Consider the following 18,351-nt stretch of genomic DNA (forward strand, 5'->3'; position numbering starts at 1 on the left):
ATGTTCCTTGGGGGATGTCCCCGTGTCCCCTCATGGTGTCCCCGTGTCCCCTTGGGAGATGTCCTCATGTCCCTTGGGGAATGTCCCCGTGTCCCCTCATGGTGTCCCCATGTCCCCTTGAGGGATGTCCCCGTGTCCCTTGTGCTGTCCCCATGTCCCTCACAAGGTGTCCCCATGTCCCTTGGGGGATGTCCCTGTGTCCCCTCATGGTGTCCCCATGTCCCCTTGAGGGATGTCCCCGTGTCCCTTGTGCTGTCCCCATGTCCCTCACAAGGTGTCCCCATGTCCCTTGGGGGATGTCCCCTCACGGTGACCCCATGTCCCTTGGGGGATGTCCCTGTGTCCCCTCATGGTGTCCCCGTGTCCCTCACAGGACGTCCCCATGTCCCTTGGGGGATGTCCCCATGTCCCCTTGGGAGATGTGCCCATGTCCCCCACAGGGTGTCCCCGTGTTCCCTTGGGAGTTGTCCCCGTGTCCCCTCGCAGTGTCCCCGTGTCCCTCACAGTGTCCCCGTTGCCCCCCCCCCCCCGAGGTGTCCCAGTCCCCTCGCAGTGTCCCGCTGTCCCCGCGTCCCGCCGCGGCCGCTGCGCGCCCGCCCCAGCCGAGCTGGAGGGCGGGCAGGACGCCCGGGCCCCCCGGGGGTCCCGGTCCCGGTCCCGGTCCCGGTCCCGCGGCCGAGGGAACCCGCCGTCCCGCCCGCTCCCCCTCCCCATCCCCGTCCCCGTCCCCGCTTTACGGCCTGTCGCAAGCTCCCCGCCCATTGCGGCGGCCGCCGCGCAGCCGTAAAGCGGAGCCGCCCGCGCCCCCCGCCCGGTACCCGCGGCCCCGTCGGGCGGCGACGGGGGGTTGGAGGGGGGCGGGTTGGGGGGCCGTGGCCGGGATGGGGGGTGGCCTTGGGGGCCGGGGCTGGGATATGGGGCAGGCCTGGGGGGCCGGGGCTGGGCTGGGGGCAGGTTTGGGGGCTGGGGCTGAGGTGTGGGGCTGGGCTGGGGGCTGCAGGCGAGATGGGGGGTGGCCTTGGGGGGCCGGGGGCTGGGGCTGAGGTGTGGGGTGGGTTTAGGGGGCTGGCCCTGAGCTATGGGGCAGATTTGGGGGCTGTAGATGCTGGGGGTGAGGTGTGGGGCAGGTCTGGGGAGCTATGGGGGCTGGGGCTGAGAGGTGGGGCAGGTTTGGGGGGGCTATGGACGCTGAAACTGAGGCACGGGGCAGGTTTGGGGGCTGAGACATAGAGTATGCTGCAGGTTTGGGGGCTGGGGCTGAGATATGGGGCAGGTTTGGGGGGCTGGAGGTTGAGGCTGAGGTTTGGGATGGGCTTAGGGGGCTGGGGGTGAGCTATGGGGCAGGCTTGGGGGACCATAGGTGCTGGGGCCAAGGTGTGGGGCAGGTTTAGGGGGCTACAGAGGCTCAGACTGAGGCGTGGGAGAGGTTTGGGGGCTGAGGCTGGGATGTGACATGTACTCAGGGGCCAGGGGTGGGTTTGGGGTTTGGTGCGTGGGGCAGTTTGTGGCCTCGGTGGCCGGGCTGGGGTCAGACCCCGTGTCTGGGGTGCTCTTGAGGGGCCCCGTCCCCAACCCCCCCGCCTGGGCCCTCGTTGGGGGCACCCCCCACGCTGACGGCGGCCTGTCCCCGCGTCCCCAGGCTGGCACGGCGTCCCTGCCCCAGGACCATGGCGCACGTGGGCCACAGGGTGGATTACCTGGCCGGGTTCTGCTGCCCGGTCGGGGGGCTGGTGTCGGGCAAGCCCCGGGTGCTGTGCCACGAGAACGAGATCTACCTCTCCAACGGCAGCGAGTTCGTCTACGTCTACGACCAGGAGGGCAAGGTGCTGAAGGTGAGCTGTGGCACTGCGCCCCGGGGCTGGCGCCGGGGCGGGGGGCTTTGCCTTGGGGCCCCCAAGCCAGCTGTGGGGCAGGGAAGCCCTCTGTGGCGGGGGGGCGGCCGTGGGGTGAGGCTCCCGGGACAGGGCGAGCGTAGCTGGGACACCAGGCCTGAGCTGCATTTCCCCCTTCGCCAGCCGCCTCTGAAAGCCTCAGTCTGAGACCAAAGTCCTTCCTGGGGTCCCCAGAAAATCCGCTTTCCGCAGCAGCAGCTCTTGGAGCCTGCAGCGTGGGAAGTGAAGCTCCCGGCGCCTGGCTGCTGCGCCCGGCTCAAACCGCGGCCCCCCAGCAGCGAAGCCGCCAGCGTCCGGAGGGGCGGGCGCTGCCCGGCGCTTCCTCCGCCCTGGGCCACGCGACCGGGGCAGCGAGCGAATTTCGCAGGCAGTGTCGGAGCCCGTTACCTGGCTCTGCGGCCCCTTGCTGGGGTGCAGGGGGTGTCGCTGTATGACCTCTCTCCTAGTCTTATGAGACAAACATATTTAATTAAACTGGAAAGATTTTTCCTTCTCAGATGAAGTGACGTCTCTTTCATTTCTCATGTACAAAGGATTTCACTATTATCTCTGCTGTGACTAACAGCAGTCGTCGTGTTGAGTTATACACAGCTTCTTTTTTTAATTTGTTCTTATTATCATTTCTAAGAAAGCCATCGCTGTAATATCAGGATTTGCCTCCTACACTGTGCTCCTTCTCAGGAAAGTAGATCATGTACAGGCTTTCAGATTTCTATTTTCCTTCCCTTCTCCTCGGGGAGCGTGAGGTACTGACTGCTTCTTTGTTATGTGAAGCTCCTCTCGTTCTGATCCTGATGCTGTTCCCCGCAGATGACAGTTGCTCCTCTCCCAGGAAAACGCAGCTGTTTCTGGGGAGAGGCACGTCGGCAGGCGCTGGGTTCGCCCAGCTGTTTACCCTCGAAGCAGAAGGGCCGCGTGAAAGCTGGGCTGGAGCGTGAGCTGCAGTACTGCCCGGTGACAGGCTTGTCCCGGAATGGCTCGTTATATGCGTATAACAGGACATAACCACTTTGATTCACAGTTGCTTTTGGGTCGCCGGGGAGGTAGCGTTTCCACTGAGCGATCCCTCTCTTGAACTAGAGGGGTTTTAGCCCTGCCTGGGCGCCCGTGAGCAGGCTCTGCTGTCGCTGGCAGCGAGCGCGGGCTGGCAGGGGGGGCACTGAAGCCACCTTGGCACTTGCGTCTGCGGCAGGTCCAGGGGCCGCGTCCTGCGGCGTTGCTGGGCCCAGCCGTGTGCCAGGCGCAGGGAGAAGGGCTCCCAGGAGCTGGCGTGGGCCATGGCAGCCCCACGGCTGCAGGGAAGCGCTCTTTCTCTTGCAGGGGCAGCTCCATTCCTCAGCGCAGCGAATAGCCCACCTATGCACGCCCGCGGGGAGCAGCCTTGTCCCGCGGGCTGGGCCGACGCTGCGGGAGGGTGACGTTTCTCTCTGCTTTTCCACCCAGGCCGTGTACAAATGCCCCGACCAGGTGTGGCACGTGGAACTGCTCCCCGTCCCCAGGCAGCTCTACATCCTCTGCGCCCACAGCGGTATCTACTGCGTGTCCCTGGATCAGCAGAGCAGGTGAGGCGGGCGTCACCTGGGCGGTACGTGGGCTTTGTCATTGCCGAGCGCCTGTCCCCTCGCATCCCTGAGCGCGGCCAGCGGGCGCACAGCCCTCCGGCTTCCCCTCGGTTTCTGCCTACATCCCCCCGAGAGCCACAGCGAGACCCATTGGGAAGCAGCTGCTTTTCCGCCTGGCCGCGGGCTCAGGGCCCCGGCTGTTCGGGGAGAAGGTGGGAAGAGGGAATCTCTTTGTGCCCCTCGGAAATGCTCACTGTAGCGTCTCAGACGTGGATCTCTCCTGCCTCTCTTGTCGCAGGCTCTCTGCGTTTAGCAGTCTTTGGCCCTAAAGTCGCTGAACTGCATCACAGGGCTGGGCTGGTGCGTTGGGGCCTAGCCCAGCCGCGGCTGCTCGCGCTGCCCTCTCGTTGTCCCTTCTGCCTGCGTCCTGAAGGCACGGGAATTGCTAAGCAGTTCGAAGCTTCAGCCCTCCGGAGTGTTGTTTTTGCAGCAGATGCTAAAAGCTGTGCTTTGGGGAGGTGGTTTCCAAGGGCCAGGGTGAGAGGCAGCCAAGAGAAGTGCTGGCTTCGCCCTGCGGCTTGGCTGAGAGCTTTTCCTTGTTTGCTTGAAGGTTAATGGAGCAGACTGATGGCGACGGCCAAGAAAGCAATTGCCCTTCCGGCGTCTTCCCCGTGGACTCAGACGCCTGCATCTTCCCAGACTCCACTCTGTGCACGTTCACGCTGCTCAACAGCTTCGTCATCACTTTGTCCCAGGCTCAGGGCAAATGGTGGATGAAACTGCACGAGCTTCCGCACCCCGAGCAGGAAAGCCCCCCGTACCGGCAGATCAGCGAGGTGGGCTTCTGCCCCGGCCCCGAGCCCGGAGACGAGGGGGACAGCCCGCCTTCGCGCTTCCTGCCCGTCCTGTGCTGCGCGTCTTCCCCAGGCACTATGGGCTCTGGGGAGGGGCTGTGGTGCTCGGGGGGGTTCGTGCTGGAAGAGCCCCTCTTCAGCTTGCTCTTTGGGATCGACGCCGCCATGCTGGAGTCTCCTATGATCCTCTGCGGCTTCCCGGATGGACAGCTCTGCTCCGTGCCGCTGAAGGCCCTCAGCTCTTCGCAGGCTGCTGATGGCTGTCACGACGTTTCAAGCCAAGACCCTCCCGTTAAGATCCTCCATCATTTGGAAGAGCCCATCGTCTTCATCGGGGCCTTGAGAACAGAGCGGAGGGCAGCGGAGGAGGAGGAGGCTGAGGACGAACAGCTTTTTGGAGATGCTGGCTGTGACTGTGTGGTGGCCGTTGGTCACTACGGCAAGATGGTGGCTGTCAAGGCGGATCAGAGAGAGGAGGCCACGGTGCCGGAGCTCAGGGAGTACTACTTGCGCGGGCCCATCCTCTGTGCCGCCTGCGGGAGCGGCAGCCGGATGTATTACAGCACGCACTCGGACATCTCCGCGGTCGACCTGGACTGGGTCAACGAGTCCTCCGACCCCGAGGACGTGGAGAGCTCCACCGGCGTCCTGCCTCCCGTCCTGTCCCCGGCCAGTTTAAGTATCTGTAGTGTTGTGGCTCTTTCCTTGTCTTCTCGGGCATCAGAAGGTACTGCCAGCAGAGGGGAGTACGCTGGGTCTTGGGGTGGAATGGGGCAGGATAGCTGCCTGTTCCGGCCTGTACGTCTCCACCCCTCGTTAAGGTCCGGATTGGGCTCCGTCCTTCCTCCGTTCTTGTTGACTCCCCTCGTTTTTGTAAGTCGTTTCTGTCGAGCATGCTGACTCTGGGACCGAGCGCGAGGCGTGCTCGGAGCTCGGCCTCTTTGCGTGGCCGTGGTTTGTCTCGTGTGAGGCTCTGCTCCACCTTGGCGTTGCAGGAGGTGGCCTGTCTGTGCCGGTGTCCGTGACACCCGCAGCAGCCGTGTCTGTCCCCTTCGGGTCCCCGCGCAGAGGGGAGCGTGAGGGAGACCCAAATAAGCCGAGATGAGGCTCATTTTGGAAAGGGGTGTCCAGGCGAGCAGTTGGCTGGATTAGGGGCTCCAGGCGTGGCCGCTCAGAGCCTGCACGCGCTGTTCTCTCTTCAGCCCCGCAGCGCAGGCGCTAACACTCCCTCGATGTGGGCAGCGTGCGGTACCGACCACGGCCCGGGCCGGAACAAAGCGCAGCGCTCGCCCCGGGCCTCTGCTTCGGGAGCGGAGGAAAGGAGCAGAGTGCCTAGCCCCTGGGGCGAGGAGGGGGGGAGAAGCGCCTCTTAGCCCCTAGATGAGCCCGTTCCACGGGGCAGCACGAGGAGCAAACAGGGCCAGGAAAGGCGAGCGAGTGAGGAGAGCCTCCTTGGGCACCCAGGTGAGAGCAGGGCAGGCCTGGCATGGCCTCGCGGCGGCCGAGGACGCCCTTCCGCGCCCGGCCCCGCTCGCTGCACGCGGAGCTGCATGCGTCTCGCCGCGAGGAAACCTGCATGGCAGCCCTGGCTCCCGGAGCGCTCCCGCTGCCGGGGCGTCTCCCGCTGGTGCTGGCGTTGGCTTGGGGATTGCCAGCTGTGGAAAGCATGGCTGGGGCAGCGGGCTCCTGGGCGGGCAGGAGGGGCGAGCGGCCGGGCAGCCCCGCGCAGGGCCGGGCCGGGCTGGAGGGAACGCTTCCACCCTCGGGGCAGCCCCGGCGGCCCCTTCTCCGGGGGCTGCGTGTTACGTGCTGTCGTGGTCCGTGTCCTGTCTCCGTCGTACCCGTCTGCGGTCACTCAGCCCTTGTGCGTCTGCTCTCCCGCTTCTCTCCTCCCGGCGCGCAGGGCTGGGCGGCCGCTGGGGCTGTGCCCGTGGCGAGAAGGGCCTGGCCGGTGGGTTCCCCTTGCAAAGTCTCCCCGCACGGCGGGGGCCCACGGCGTTGGCTCTGCGTTGGGCAGCACGCAGAGGCGGCTCCGACCTGCGGCTCCCGGCCGGGTTGTGCTCGGCCGTGATCCGATACCTCTGGTTCCTGCTGTCCCGGGGCAGGCGGTGGAAGCGAAGGGCGCCTGTCCCGCTGGCCTGTGCCCCCCCGGCCACCCACAGCTGCTCCCCAGCTAGCTGGGAAACCTCTGCCGCCTTGCCGGTCCCCTCCCGCCGCCTCGTCCCCTCACCCGTGCCCGTGTGTGTCCCCGCAGGTGAATCGGAGCTGCTGGCCCTCTCCGCCAAAGGACGCCTCATGACCTGCGGCCTGTGCAGCCCCGAGGAGGCTCCTCCCGCCAGGCTGACGCCCGCCGAAGCCGGCCGAAGGATTAAGGAGCTGCTGTCCGGGATCGGCAACGCCTCGGAGAGGTAAAGGGCAGGGCTGCTCCGCGCCGCGTGCCGACGCTGTTGCTCCGAGTCGCTGTTTGTGGGCGCCCAACTGGATTTTCCTACATCAGCTCCTGGCTCGAGGGGCGGCAATAGAGCGTTTTGCAGCCAGGCAGTAGCCGCTCCAGCGTTCCCCTTTCCGGAGCGGCTCCTCCAGGAGACTGCCTGGGAAGCCCCTGACCTTGACGGGTATAAAAATACTGTTTAACGCCAGCCCTGTCTGCTGCCCTTTTCCCCTCGAGGCAGACGGCTTTGCCGCGGGCGGGCTGGTGTTTACAGCCTCGGCGACAGAAGGTGGGAGAGGCAGGGTGCCAGCGCGCCCAGACAGCCCGCCGCGCTTGCCAAGTCCGCAGGAACAGGCAGGGCAGGCGCCTGCCTTAGACCTCTGCGGCCATCTGTGCGTAAGGAGGAGATTCAAATGAGTCCCCCGCCCTTCGCAGGGGGATTCCCGAAGCTCTCGGTACCTGCCTGTGTTGTGAGCGAGATTTATAGCCCACCCATGTTTTATGCTGCCGATTCCTCCTGCTCAGAGCCACAGCCCAGGGAACTGTCTGTGGGGAGGCCTGTGCGGGGCCTTGCTGCCCGGGACCACGCGGGACCAGCTTAGCTGATATGGGCTCGTGGGCGGAGGGGCCTTGCCGGCACCGCGTCCTCGGGAGCAGCAGGGCGAGGGGCCTCTGGGGCGTTCCTGGGGTGGCACAGGGCACAGGGCTCGTGCGAGGGGCTGTTCGTCCCATCCACCGTGGCGGGGTGGCATGCGCCCAGCCCGTCGCGCAGCCTTTGGTGCTGGCCTTTGGCTCAGCCTTGCTGCGCTCCTCTCACCTGCTCGAGGTGCCCCGGCCGCCATCGCTCTTGCTGTTTCAGCTGGCGCTTTGTCCTTGCAGAGTTTCCTTCCTGAAGAAGGCGGTGGATCAGAAGAACCGAGCGCTGGCCAGCCTGAACCAGGTGATGAACGTGAGCGCGGCTTTGCTGTCCAGCCAAGAAGGCCAGAAGCCCATTGCCTGCACCGTCACTGCCAACTGGAGCTGCCTCCTGCTCCAGGATGCCGTCACCATCTCCTGCGTGCTGGAGAACTGCAGCGAGTACAGCCTGGAGGAGGGCTGGACCCTGTGCGTTCAGCTCCTTGCCAGCCCCTGTGCCTTAGAGGAGGAATCTGTGGATTCAGGCACCACTTTCACCTTCCCCATCGACCAGCTCCTGCCTGGGAACAAGAGGGAGCTGACGCTGCCCCTCGGCTCTGCTGCGGACACCAAGCTGGACCTGCCTCTGACCATCTCCTGTGCCCTCTACTACAGTTTACGCGATATTCTGGGCAGTGGCTCCGACTCCTCCGAGGCCCTGGATGACTTCTTCCCGGACGACTCGCCCATCCTCTCCCCGGACAGAGAGGGGATCTGCTTGCCCCTCAGCGAGCGCACCATTGACATGCTGCAGTGCCTGCGCTTTGAGAGCAGCCCCCCTGGGCCTGCTGCCTCCCCCCCGGCTGCCGCCCTCCCTGCCCCCACGGACCCCGTAGAGACCTTCCTGAAGGTGTCCAAGGAGCAGGCCGAACCCAATGGAGCGAAAGACAGCGAGCAGCCGCACGCTCCGGGAGACGGAAACCTGCCTCCATCGGCGGCGTCCATCAGGGTGTCCTCGGAGCTGCTGAAAAACGCACTGAAAAGCTCCAGCTCAGGTGGGTCCCCCCGATGCTGTCCGGAGAGGAGTGTCCGTCCGCGGAGCTGCTGGTGCTTCTGCCAAGCGGATCCCTGGGGAGATGCACGCACATTCCCGTTTGTGGCCATCCTGGGAGAGGCTGGGATGGGAACGTCACGCAGCGCAGACCCAGCTTTGAGGCTGGGGCAGCGGCTGGCCCCTTCCCCGGTGGGGCGGTCTGGGTGACCCCACGCAGTCCTGCCGCCCAGGCCACTCGTGGGCTGGCGCGTGGAAGCGACGCGGCTGCACGACGGAGCTCTCTGGACCCGCTTAGCGGCACTCGTGGCAGCGGCGCGGGGACACCTGGCCTCAGCCAGGCTGCTCGGGCCCGGAGGAGGCGTTCGGCGGCGTAACGGGCTCTGCCTTCTTTGCTCTCGTCCCCAGGCGTCCCGCTGAGCTGTGCCACGCTGCGCTGGCTGCTGGCCGAGAACGCCGGGGCCGAGGCGCTGCGCAGCGGGGAAGTGGCGTCGGTGCGCGGCGCGGCCCCGGACGGAGGCGAGGTGCAGCTGCTCGTCCGAGAGGCAAGGAAGGGGTTAGCCCCGCGGAGAAACGCCCTGGGTCCCAGGGCTGTGGGGGCTGTTCTGGGGTGCCGTACGGAGCCTCCCGGCCAGCTACGCTGCAGGATGGGTCTCGTGCGTCGGGCTGGGTTGCTGGTCCCCCTTCTACCAACCCTGGGCTTCCCAAATGCTGTTCCTGCTGCCCTCCCGCTCCGGGCTGGGCTGCGTCCCCAGACGTTCTCGTTTCCCTGCCTGCAAGGGCAGTGGTGGCCTCCTCCGGTGGCCCTGCGAGGCACACGGGTCTTGGCCAGTGAGGGGAAAGGGCAGGATTCCTTTCCCAGCTGTTCACAGCTTGTCCCTGCCCTCCTGGTGTCCCTTCGCTGGCTCGCGAGGTCTGCGGGGCCTCATCTGGGCCTCCCTCGCTGGAGACCACGTCTCCCATCAGATTTTGCCCTTGCACTGCAGCAGGATGGTGCAGGGTAAGTGGCACTGCCAGGTTGCCTGAGCAGCTGGTAGCAAGTCTGAGTCGTAGTCTGGGCTTTCGGGAAACCATCGTCCTCCCAAGCCAGAGGCAGCGAGGCCGAGTCATTTCGCGGTGAGGTTTGGATGCCCCGAGCGGGAGCCGGGCCCCTGTGGCTGGTGTGCGTGGAGCCAGCCGCTGCCTCTCCACCGGAGCAGCGTCGCTGCCGCCCTGCGCTGTGGCTGTAGCGGTGTGTGCAAACGCTTCTCCCTCCGTGCAGCCGTCTCTTCACCCAGCCCTGCGGAGACTCGGTAACCTCGGGCGCTCGCCGTGCCCTGACCCAGTGTCCGACTCGGCTGTGGGAAGAAACGAGCTTTCCCTGCTCATTTGGCCCACTGTGCTTTGCTAATTCTGCAGAGCAAGGGGAAAACGTGACTGGATTCTAGATTTAAATCTGATCTGCTGCAGCTTTTCCCCCTTTAATGTGAAAATCCCTCTCTAAGCGCGAAGGAAAAATACTAATTGCTACCCCGCTCTCCCGCCACGGCTGGTTACCCCTCCGCCGAGAGGCCCAGCTGCCTGCGTGCCGGCAGTGACCTGGTTCAGGTTGCTTCACACTCGAGAGCACTAATATTGCCAATGTGATTAGCGGCAGCGTTAATTCTGCTCGGGCTAAGCCTGCAGGATTAAATCCACTGGGGTGGCAGCATGTATCTCATCAGGGAACGGGCATCGCATCGTCCCACAGGGGCACCAGGCGAGACCGGCGGCCGCTCTCCTGGCGGAGGTACCGGCCTCTGACGCAGGTCCCAGCCGGGGTGGAATGAGTGCGAGAGGTCTCAGCCAGGGCCAGCTGACCGCCCTGAGCCGTGGGGCTGGTTGCAGTCCCCGCCAAGGGGCTGAGCAAGGCTTTGTGTCTCATGCCCTTGGTTGGACTGGCAGCTTCCCCGGCCGCTGCTCCGTCTGCCTGTACCAGCCTGGAGAGCGAGGGAGGTGTCCGTGCCTGGGGAGCGGGGACGGGAGAGGAACGGCAGCCGCCTCCTGGGGTCCCTGTGCCCGCGGGAGGGGTCCTGGGGCCGTCCCCGTGCCCGGCGGTGGTTGCAGCGAGGATGTGCTCCCTGTCCCAGGTGGCCATGAACGACCTCAGCCCAGCAGGCCCCATCCAGGCCGTGGAGATCCTGATGGAGAGCCCTTCCCTGGCGGACATGTGCCGGGTGCACCACGCCGTGATCCGGCGCATCCAGGTACGCCGCTCCCGGGGCCGCGTCGCTGTCGTATCGCAGCGCTGGCCATGGCTCTGCTGCGCGTGGCTGCGGAGGGAGCCGGAGACGCACATCGCTGCGGTCCAGGCTAATTCCGCACGTGGGAGATGCGGGGCCGGGCTGCGGGGCCCCGAGCGAGCCAAGGCCGCGGGCTGCCGCCGTGGGGCCCGCGGAGCGCCCCGGGTCGGGGTTTCTCTGGTCCCACCACGTGGAGACCCGCTCGGCAGGGCCCGGCAGGCCGGGGGGACCCCGAGCCCGGGCCTCTCCGCTCCGGGCGCGTGTGCCAAGGAGCCCCGGGAGACGCTGCCGCCTGCCCCAGAAACAGGCGCCGCTCGGCGCAGGGGCGAAATGGAGCAGGGCCTGCGCGGCTCGCCGGCAGCCTTCCCGGAGGCGCTCCCGCGACGCGGTGGGGTGGGAACCGGGGACGTGCCCCTTGCAGAGGGCGCAGGCCGGGCTGGGGCTGCCCGGGGGCGTCCGCTGCCGCGGCGGTCCCTCGCCGACGCGGCGCTCTGCTCCCCGCAGGCGCTGGTGCTGGAGCAGGCAGCGCAGGGCTCCGGCCCCCCCGACCTCCGCATGCAGTACCTGCGCCAGATCCAGGCTAACCACGAGGTGAGTCGCGAGCGCGGGGCCCCGGGCGGCCCGTGGCGCGGCCCCCAGCTGACGCCTCTCTTTTCCCCCCTTCGCCTCGCGCAGATGCTGCTGAAGGAGGCCCAGGCCCTGCGAGAGCGGCCGCCCCTCGGCGAGCAGGACGCCGCGACGGCGGAGAAGCTCCTGCACGTCTACAGGCAGCTGCGCAACCCCAGCCTGGTCGTGCTGTGAGCAGGGGGGCGGCGCAGGGGGCCCCCGGCCGGGCCGGGCAGCCGGAGAGCGGCCGCCGCGGCGGGAGGAGGCAGGGGCCGGCGGCGCGGGGCCGGGCGGCCGCGGTTCGGGGTGTGCGTGCGCGTGTGTGTGTGTCTCGTGGTCGTGTTGTCGGCAGCGCGGAGGGTCGGCAGGGCTCCGGCGCCGCTTCCCAAAGAGCCGCCCGGCGGCAGAGCGGGGCGTCCGGGCTGGCCCGGCCCGGCCCCGCCGCGCGCGGCCCCCGGGGCTCGGCCCCGCCGTGCCCCCCCGCCGCCTTTCAGGAATCCGGACCAACAGGGTGCTGTGCCGGGGCGCCCACCCGCCCCCCCGGGGGCCCCCCGTTTTCTGCTGGGCAGGGGAGGGGGTTTTCCGCTCCCCCGGCGTTTCTATAAACTCTCTCGTATTCCCGCGGTGGTGCAGCGTGTCCTGGCGCGGTCCTTCCCCGCACTGCTCCGGTGTCTGTAAATCTGTCGTCTGCCATGAAAACGGTCGTGCTGCTCAGCGAGTGCCCGTCTCTGTTCCTTTCCTCCTCCCGGGGCACCGCCGGCACCGTGCCCCTGCCGCGGGGAGGCTGCGCCCTGCCCGGGGTGGGGAAGCACCGCGTCTTCCTCGCCCTGCCCGCCTGCGGTCCGGCAGCCCCGGCTCCTCTGGTGCCCGTCGGCATCGCCGTGCAGCCCCGGGGGAGCCCGCGGTGCCCTTTGGGGCCGCGAGAGGCTGCGGCCGCCGTCGGGGCAGCCCTGACCCACGCGGCGCAGGGATGGGGGTGTGCAGGCGGTCGTGGTGGGTGCTGTCTGCTGGGATTATCCACTCCAGCCCCCGGCTCCCGCCATCCCCGCACATCCCACCGATGCATCCAGGTCTCCCCCTCGCTCGCAGCCCCGCGGAGCGACCCTCTCGCCGTGGCCGTGCTCGCCCCGGGCACAGGTGTCGGTGCGGCTTTGCCAGGCACTGCCAGGCCCCCGGGTCCCGGCTGCACCCCAGCTCCTGCACCCGCTGCCCCGCAGCGAGGGACCCTGGGACCCCCTGGGATCTGCGGCAGGGCCTCCCGCGAGGTCCTGGCGGGCGGCACGGGGATGAAGGAGGACGCGGCTCCCGCGGTGCAATCCAGACGGACTTTAATGCCGGGGCTGGGGGGGGTCGGGGCACAGCCGGGATGGACGGTGCCACCGCGGGCTCTGCCGCGATCCTCGCCCGCGCCGTGAGCCGCGGTGGCCCGGCGCCGGTCAGTACTCCCAGAGCGTGGCCCGCAGCACGGACTCGCCGTCGGCGCGCAGGGTGCCGGCCGGGTCGCCGCGCAGGTACCGCCCGTTCTTCCCTTTGATGGCGACGCGCCCGCGCTCCCGGAACTCGAAGAAGAAGTCCTCGGAGAGGTCACCGTCGCTGCACACTGCCCCGCTGCTCGCCACGTACCAGAACTTGCCCCCCTGGCCTGTGGAGAGCCGCGGCGGGCTGTCAGTGGGGCCCAGCACTGCCACCGCCGCCGCCGGCCCTCCCCGGCCCCCCGCCACCCACCTTGGATCTGGTAGGCGCCATCGCTGAAGACGATGTGGAAGACGTCGTAGACGGAGCGGTTGGAGTCGAGCAGGTTGGAGCCGCGGTGGTAGCAGACGAAGCCGTGCTCGCCCCGCAGCACCAGCATGGGGCGGTTGATCAGCTTCAGAGTGAACTCCTCGTCCTCCCCTGCGGCGGGAGCGGCCGTGAGCGCCCCGGCATGCCGCCACCGTGCCCCGGCCCCACGGAGCCACCACTCACCCACAGCGTCGCTGACGGCCGCCAGCTGCCCGTTCTTCTTGGTGCAGATGTACTTGCCGTTGCTGGCGCGCAGGGCCACGCGCCGGCCGCGCCACTCGATGTCGAACATGGTGTTGGCGGCGCTGGCGGCGGGGCGAGAGGGGAGCGTGAGCGGGCAGTGCCACAGCACGGCCCCTGGCCCCCCCCGGTGCCCCCCCCGGCACTCACGCTTCGGTGGCCACGGCCTGGATGCCCCCATGGGCCACGAGGGTCCAGTAGCTGCCGGTGTCGGTGTGCAGGCTGCACTTGTTGGTGTCGCGGTCGATCTGCAGCTGGAAGGTCTCGTGGTTCAGCTCCTCGTCCTGGTTTGCTGAGACGTTGACGCCTGCGGGACAGGAGCAGCCGTGGGCCCTGGAGGTGTCCCCCCCGGCCGTGTCCCCTCGCCCGGCCCTTCCCCAGCAGCGGCAAATCCCTCTGCAAACAATCGCCCTAATTGGGCTCGTTAATCTGATTGCGGCCCGTCCATCTGGTTAGTGCCGCGGTGCACAAAACCCCTATTTATAGCCCGCCTGCCACTGTCACCCAGCCGTAAGCCGCTCGGCACAGGGGCCGGCGCGCGCCCGGGGCCACAGCACGGCCACCACCGCCCGGGCAAGCGGGGCCGGGGACCCCCCATGCCGGTGCCCCCGTTTGCCCTGGGCTGGGCTCCGTGCGGCTGGTCTGGCCGTGGGCGCAGCACCGAGCGCCGCGTGCACACGCGTGTGTGGTGCTGCACCGAGCTGAGTGCGCACACGCATGCACTGCCCTGCACGCACGCATGTCCCTGCACACACCCGGCGCTGCGGGAAGCCCTGCCCCTACGTGCACGCACGCATGCAGCGCTGCACAGAGCTGCGCAAGCGCACAGGCACACACGGCCCTGCACAGGCCTTGCAAATGCTGCACCCATGCAGCACTGCGCAGAGCTGCACGCACACAAATGCGCGTGCACACACACGTGCACGTACGTACATGCACACGCACCGCGCTGCAGGAAGCTTTGCCTGTACATGCATGCACAAATGCAGTGCTGCGCACAGCCACGCAGGCACACGCAGCCCTGCACTGAGCCCCGCACATGCAGCACTGCGCAGAGCTGCACACACAAATGTACATGCACACACAGCCCTGCACTGAGCCCTGCACATGCAGCACTGCACAGAGCTGCGCACACAACCATGCATGCACATGCAGCCCTGCACTGAGCCCTGCGCATGCAGCACTGCACAGAGCTGCGCACACAACCACGCATGCACTAATGCACGCACACACGTACGCACACCCGCATGCCCCCGCACAACGTGTCCCTCTCCCGGGCAGGGCCCTGGGCACCCCCCACCCGCAGCCTCCCCACGCCGGCCCCAGGGCCGGGGGCCACCCATGTCCGCAGGGAGCGGCGGGGGGTGACGGGGGGGCCGGCCTGGCAGGGTGGTTACCGCAGCCCCCCCGGCCCCGGAGCCGGCTGGGCAGCCCCTACCTTGCCGGATGGAGACGAATCTGCCGTTGGCGGCGGTGAAGACCACCTGGGGGTGGCTCTCCTCCAGGTCGAAGAGTTCGTCTTTGCCCGGCTTGGAGCTGCGCCCGGACTTGAGGGTGCCCGTGGGCCCCGTGGGCGCCAGGTACTTGCCGTCGCAGTCCTTGAAGGCCAGCTTGCCCGCCTTGAACTCGAGGGTGTAGGCGGTGCGGGCGCCGGGCTCGGGCACCAGCGTGCCGTCGCTGCGCAGGTAGCGCTCGTCGGCGGTGCGCAGGCAGTACTTCTTGTCCTGGAAGCAGAGGGTGATGAGGGCGTCCACCCCCCAGGGCAGGTTGCTGTCGGTGGCAATCTCGTCCTCGTGGGCGCTGAGGTGGGCGTAGCGGCGGCGGCTGACGCTCAGCAGGTTGGCCTGGGGGTGCATGGCCAGGTGCACGGTCCAGAGCTCGCCCTCGGTGACGCTGGGGGCGAAGCAGGAGAGCCGGTCCTCCCGGCCGCCGAAGAAGCGCCGGTGCGGCGCCGACTGCAGCGCCCAGCGCCCGTCCGACTGCGTGATGATGCGGAAGCGCTCATCGCGGCCCGGCTTCTCCGCCTCGCACTGCACCTTGCCGTCCTTGTCGGCGCCCAGGTAGCGGCCCAGGTGGCTCTTGAGGAAGACCACGGAGCCGTCGGCCTCGTCCTGCTCCAGCGTCCATATCTGCTTCCTCTTGAGGCTGGGCGCCGAGGCGTTGACCTTGTAGCCGAAGGTCTCCGCCGTCAGGTACCGGCTCTCGCAGTTGATGAGCCCGAACTGGATCTTCAGGACCTGGTGGATCCCATTCGTTGGCATCTTCCGCCGGAGGGGGCTGCCGGGGGCTGCTGGCGCGCAGCGGCCGCGGTGACGGGCCCGTCGGCGCTGGCGTCGCTGCCGCACTGGCCCGGCGGGGCGGCACGGCGACGGCCCCCGCGGCGCGGCGATGGAGGGGGGGTGGGCGATTAGGCGCAGGTAGGATTACAAAGCCGGTCCAGATCGCAACCTGCAGCGGGGCTTTCGCTGGAGCCCCCGGCGCGAGGGGGCACCGCCGGCGGGTCCCCGGCACGCCGCGCCGGCCCCGGCTCCCGCCAGCCCCGTCGCCGCGGGTGGAAAACTTGGGGGGGAACCCGATCCGGGCGGCCGGCCGGCGTATCCGTTGCCCGGGCGGGCTTGGGTTACCGGCGCCTCTGATTCGGCGCGAGGTCACCTCCAGCCGGGCGCTGCCTCCCGGCCGGCCCCTAAGCGCCTTACCAATTAGCCGGGCCTGCTGATTAGCTTAAACCTTTTATCCCGCTTTGGGGCCCTCGGCCTCCATCTGTCCCGCGGCCCCAAATCCCTCCGCCAGCGGCTCGTCGGGGTCACCGTGGCCCCTTCCCCGCGGTGGACGTGCCCGGCGCGGGGCTGAGGCTGCCTCAAACTCATTGCACGAGTGACAGTGCGCTGCACCGCGGGCAGGGACTGCGGGACGCGGGAGAGCTCGGGCCGGGATGCGGACGCCTGGCTCCCGTCCCCAGCTGGCAGCAGGGCCCGGGGGGGTGGCAGGGCCCGGGGGGCCCCGCGCCGCGGCCCTGATTGCCGCCACCCCCCCCCGCCGTGCCGGCGGCTCCGGTGTCGGCGCTCCGCCGGAGCTATTGTTCCCAAAAATAGGTCCCGGGGATTGGTTGCCTCATGATTTTTTCATGCCTGGGCTCTCTCTTACAGTGCGGGGGGCCGGTCCCACCCCCCCCGCGGCGGGCGGGCGTGTTACCCGAGCCACCCGCCGCAACGGATCCGCCGCCCCGGCTCGGCTTTCCGGGCCAGGCCGCCGCGGGGGGCCGGAGCGCGGGGCCGGCGGGTGTGTGCCGGGCCGCGGGGCCGGGAGCCGCATTTATAGGCGCCTGTCCCCACCTCCCCCCCGCGTCCCCCCCGCCGCCGCCGCCGCTACGGCGGGGCGGAAAGGTCGGAGCCGCTCGCTGAGCCCTGACGCGCTCGTGACGGGCCCTCGCACTCGCCCGGAGGCGGGATTGCTCCCGCCCGGCCCCGGGGGGGGGGGCGAGGGGTCGTGCCGGGGGGGGGGGCTGTGCTGGGGGGGGCCGAGCCCCATGTCGGGGAGGGGTCGGGGTTCAGGGGGATCCTGGGGTCGGGAGCAGGGAGGGGACTGGGATTGGGGGGGTCAGGGTTGGGATTGGGGAGGGGGTCAGGGAGGGGGGTCGGGGTCGGGGTCCGGGATGAGATTGGGGATGGGGCTGGGGTCGGCACCGGGATTGGGATTGGGATTGGGGTCCGGGAGGGGGTCGGGGCGAGGGATGGGACCAGGGATGGGGTCAGGGATAGGGCCGGAGTGGGGGTCAGGATCGGGGTCATGCTGGGGCACGGATTGGGATCGGGGGGGGGGATCGGGATGGGGGAGGATCAGGATTGGGGGGGAGGGTCGGGGGGGGGGTCGGCCTTGCCCCGGCCGTCGCCCCCCAGACCCCTTGTCCCGTCCCCACACCCGGCGTCGCCACGGCAACCGGGGGGCCGCACGTTGCCGCAGCGACGCCGAGCCGAGCCGAGCCGAGCCGAGCCCGGCCTGTGCCGCCAGGGCCGTGGCCGGGGGCCGCGGTGACTCAGCGCCGGGCCCGGCGGCTCCTTCCTCCTCCTCCTCCTCCTCCTCCCGCTCCTCGGGGCCGGCCGGGACGAAGGTCCCGCGGCGGCGGCGGCCTGGGCCGGGCCGTGGGCGGTTTCGGGGCTGAGGCGCGGCCGCGCCACCGGCCCCGATTTCTCCTAATATAGCCATGCCGGGACGCGCTACCTGGGCCTGCCCGCACCTCGCCGCCCACGGCCCCGCCGCGCCGCCGTGCCAGGCCCCGGCCCCCCCGGCCCCCCCGGCCCAGGCCCCGCGCCGTCCCCGGCCGCCTTGTCCCGCTTATTGAACGTTTCCTGCTTAAAAGTCAGCGATTTGGGGGTCCCTGCGGCGAGGCCGCTCTGCCGGTGTCACCGCCGCCGCGCGGGCCCGGAGGGGCACGTGGCCCCGCAGCCGTGGCACAAGGCGACGGGGACGCGGCCCCGGGGGTCCCCGCACGGCCCCGGTGTGGGGTGGGCACGGCGGAGCCGAGGCGGCGCGGGGGTCCGGCCCGGCCGTGCGGGGCGCGGGGGGCCGTCGCAGGGCCTGCGGTGCCGTGCGTGGGGTGCCCCGCTTGTCCGAGGGGTGCTCGGAGCTGCCGGTGAAGCGGGGCCGGTGCCGTGCTGGGCGCGCGGTGTGCGACGGTGGGGCGCACGGCATCGTTTGTGGGGTGCACGGCGCTGTGCATGGGGTGCACAGTGCTGCATGTGGGGTGCACGGTGCTGTCCGTGGGGCAGTGCTGTCTGTGGGGTGCATGGTGCTGTCCGTGGGGTGCACGGCACTGTCCGTGGGGTGCACGGCGCTGCCAGAGGGTGCACGGGGCTGCCGAGGGGGCAGTGCTGCCCGAAGGGCCTGCGGCACCGTCTGCGGGTGCACGGTGCTGTCCGTGGGGTGCTCGGTGCCATTCGGGGGGTGCTCGGTGCCGTCCATGGGGTGCTCGGTGCCGTTCGGGGGGTGCACGGCGCTGCCGAGGGGGCGGTGCTGCAGGGAGGGTGCACGGCCCTCCCGGCGGGGCTCCCTGAGGCACC

General features: G+C 69.1%; 2 protein-coding genes across 4 annotated transcripts; one reads left to right on the top strand and one right to left on the bottom strand.

Annotated features, from left to right (window-relative positions):
* The first annotated feature begins 719 nt into the window (after positions 1-719).
* On the top strand, positions 720-11,986 carry FAAP100 (FA core complex associated protein 100). Of its 2 annotated transcripts, XM_064522825.1 has the most exons (10): positions 720-814; positions 1,640-1,832; positions 3,336-3,454; positions 4,065-5,035; positions 6,563-6,716; positions 7,619-8,409; positions 8,814-8,950; positions 10,514-10,630; positions 11,171-11,257; positions 11,342-11,986. In XM_064522825.1, exons 2-10 carry the CDS (start codon positions 1,668-1,670, stop codon positions 11,465-11,467), a joined length of 2,667 nt encoding a protein of 888 aa, XP_064378895.1. In that variant the 5' UTR covers positions 720-814; positions 1,640-1,667; the 3' UTR covers positions 11,468-11,986. The 2 variants fall into 2 exon arrangements, with proteins under 2 accessions (XP_064378895.1, XP_064378896.1); XM_064522826.1 differs by lacking the exon at positions 720-814 and having other exon boundaries at positions 1,170-1,832.
* Positions 11,987-12,583: 597 nt separating this feature from the next.
* FSCN2 (fascin actin-bundling protein 2, retinal) lies at positions 12,584-16,739 on the bottom strand. Of its 2 annotated transcripts, XM_064522828.1 has the most exons (5): positions 14,733-16,737; positions 13,445-13,601; positions 13,238-13,359; positions 12,998-13,165; positions 12,584-12,914 (listed from the first exon to the last, which is right to left on the bottom strand). In XM_064522828.1, exons 1-5 carry the CDS (start codon positions 15,553-15,555, stop codon positions 12,709-12,711), a joined length of 1,476 nt encoding a protein of 491 aa, XP_064378898.1. In that variant the 5' UTR covers positions 15,556-16,737; the 3' UTR covers positions 12,584-12,708. The 2 variants fall into 2 exon arrangements, with proteins under 2 accessions (XP_064378898.1, XP_064378897.1); XM_064522827.1 differs by having other exon boundaries at positions 12,998-13,359; positions 14,733-16,739.
* Positions 16,740-18,351: the final 1,612 nt, after the last annotated feature.

Source organism: Dromaius novaehollandiae, chromosome 18, assembly GCF_036370855.1.
Source record: "Dromaius novaehollandiae isolate bDroNov1 chromosome 18, bDroNov1.hap1, whole genome shotgun sequence".
NCBI lineage: Eukaryota > Metazoa > Chordata > Aves > Casuariiformes > Dromaiidae > Dromaius > Dromaius novaehollandiae.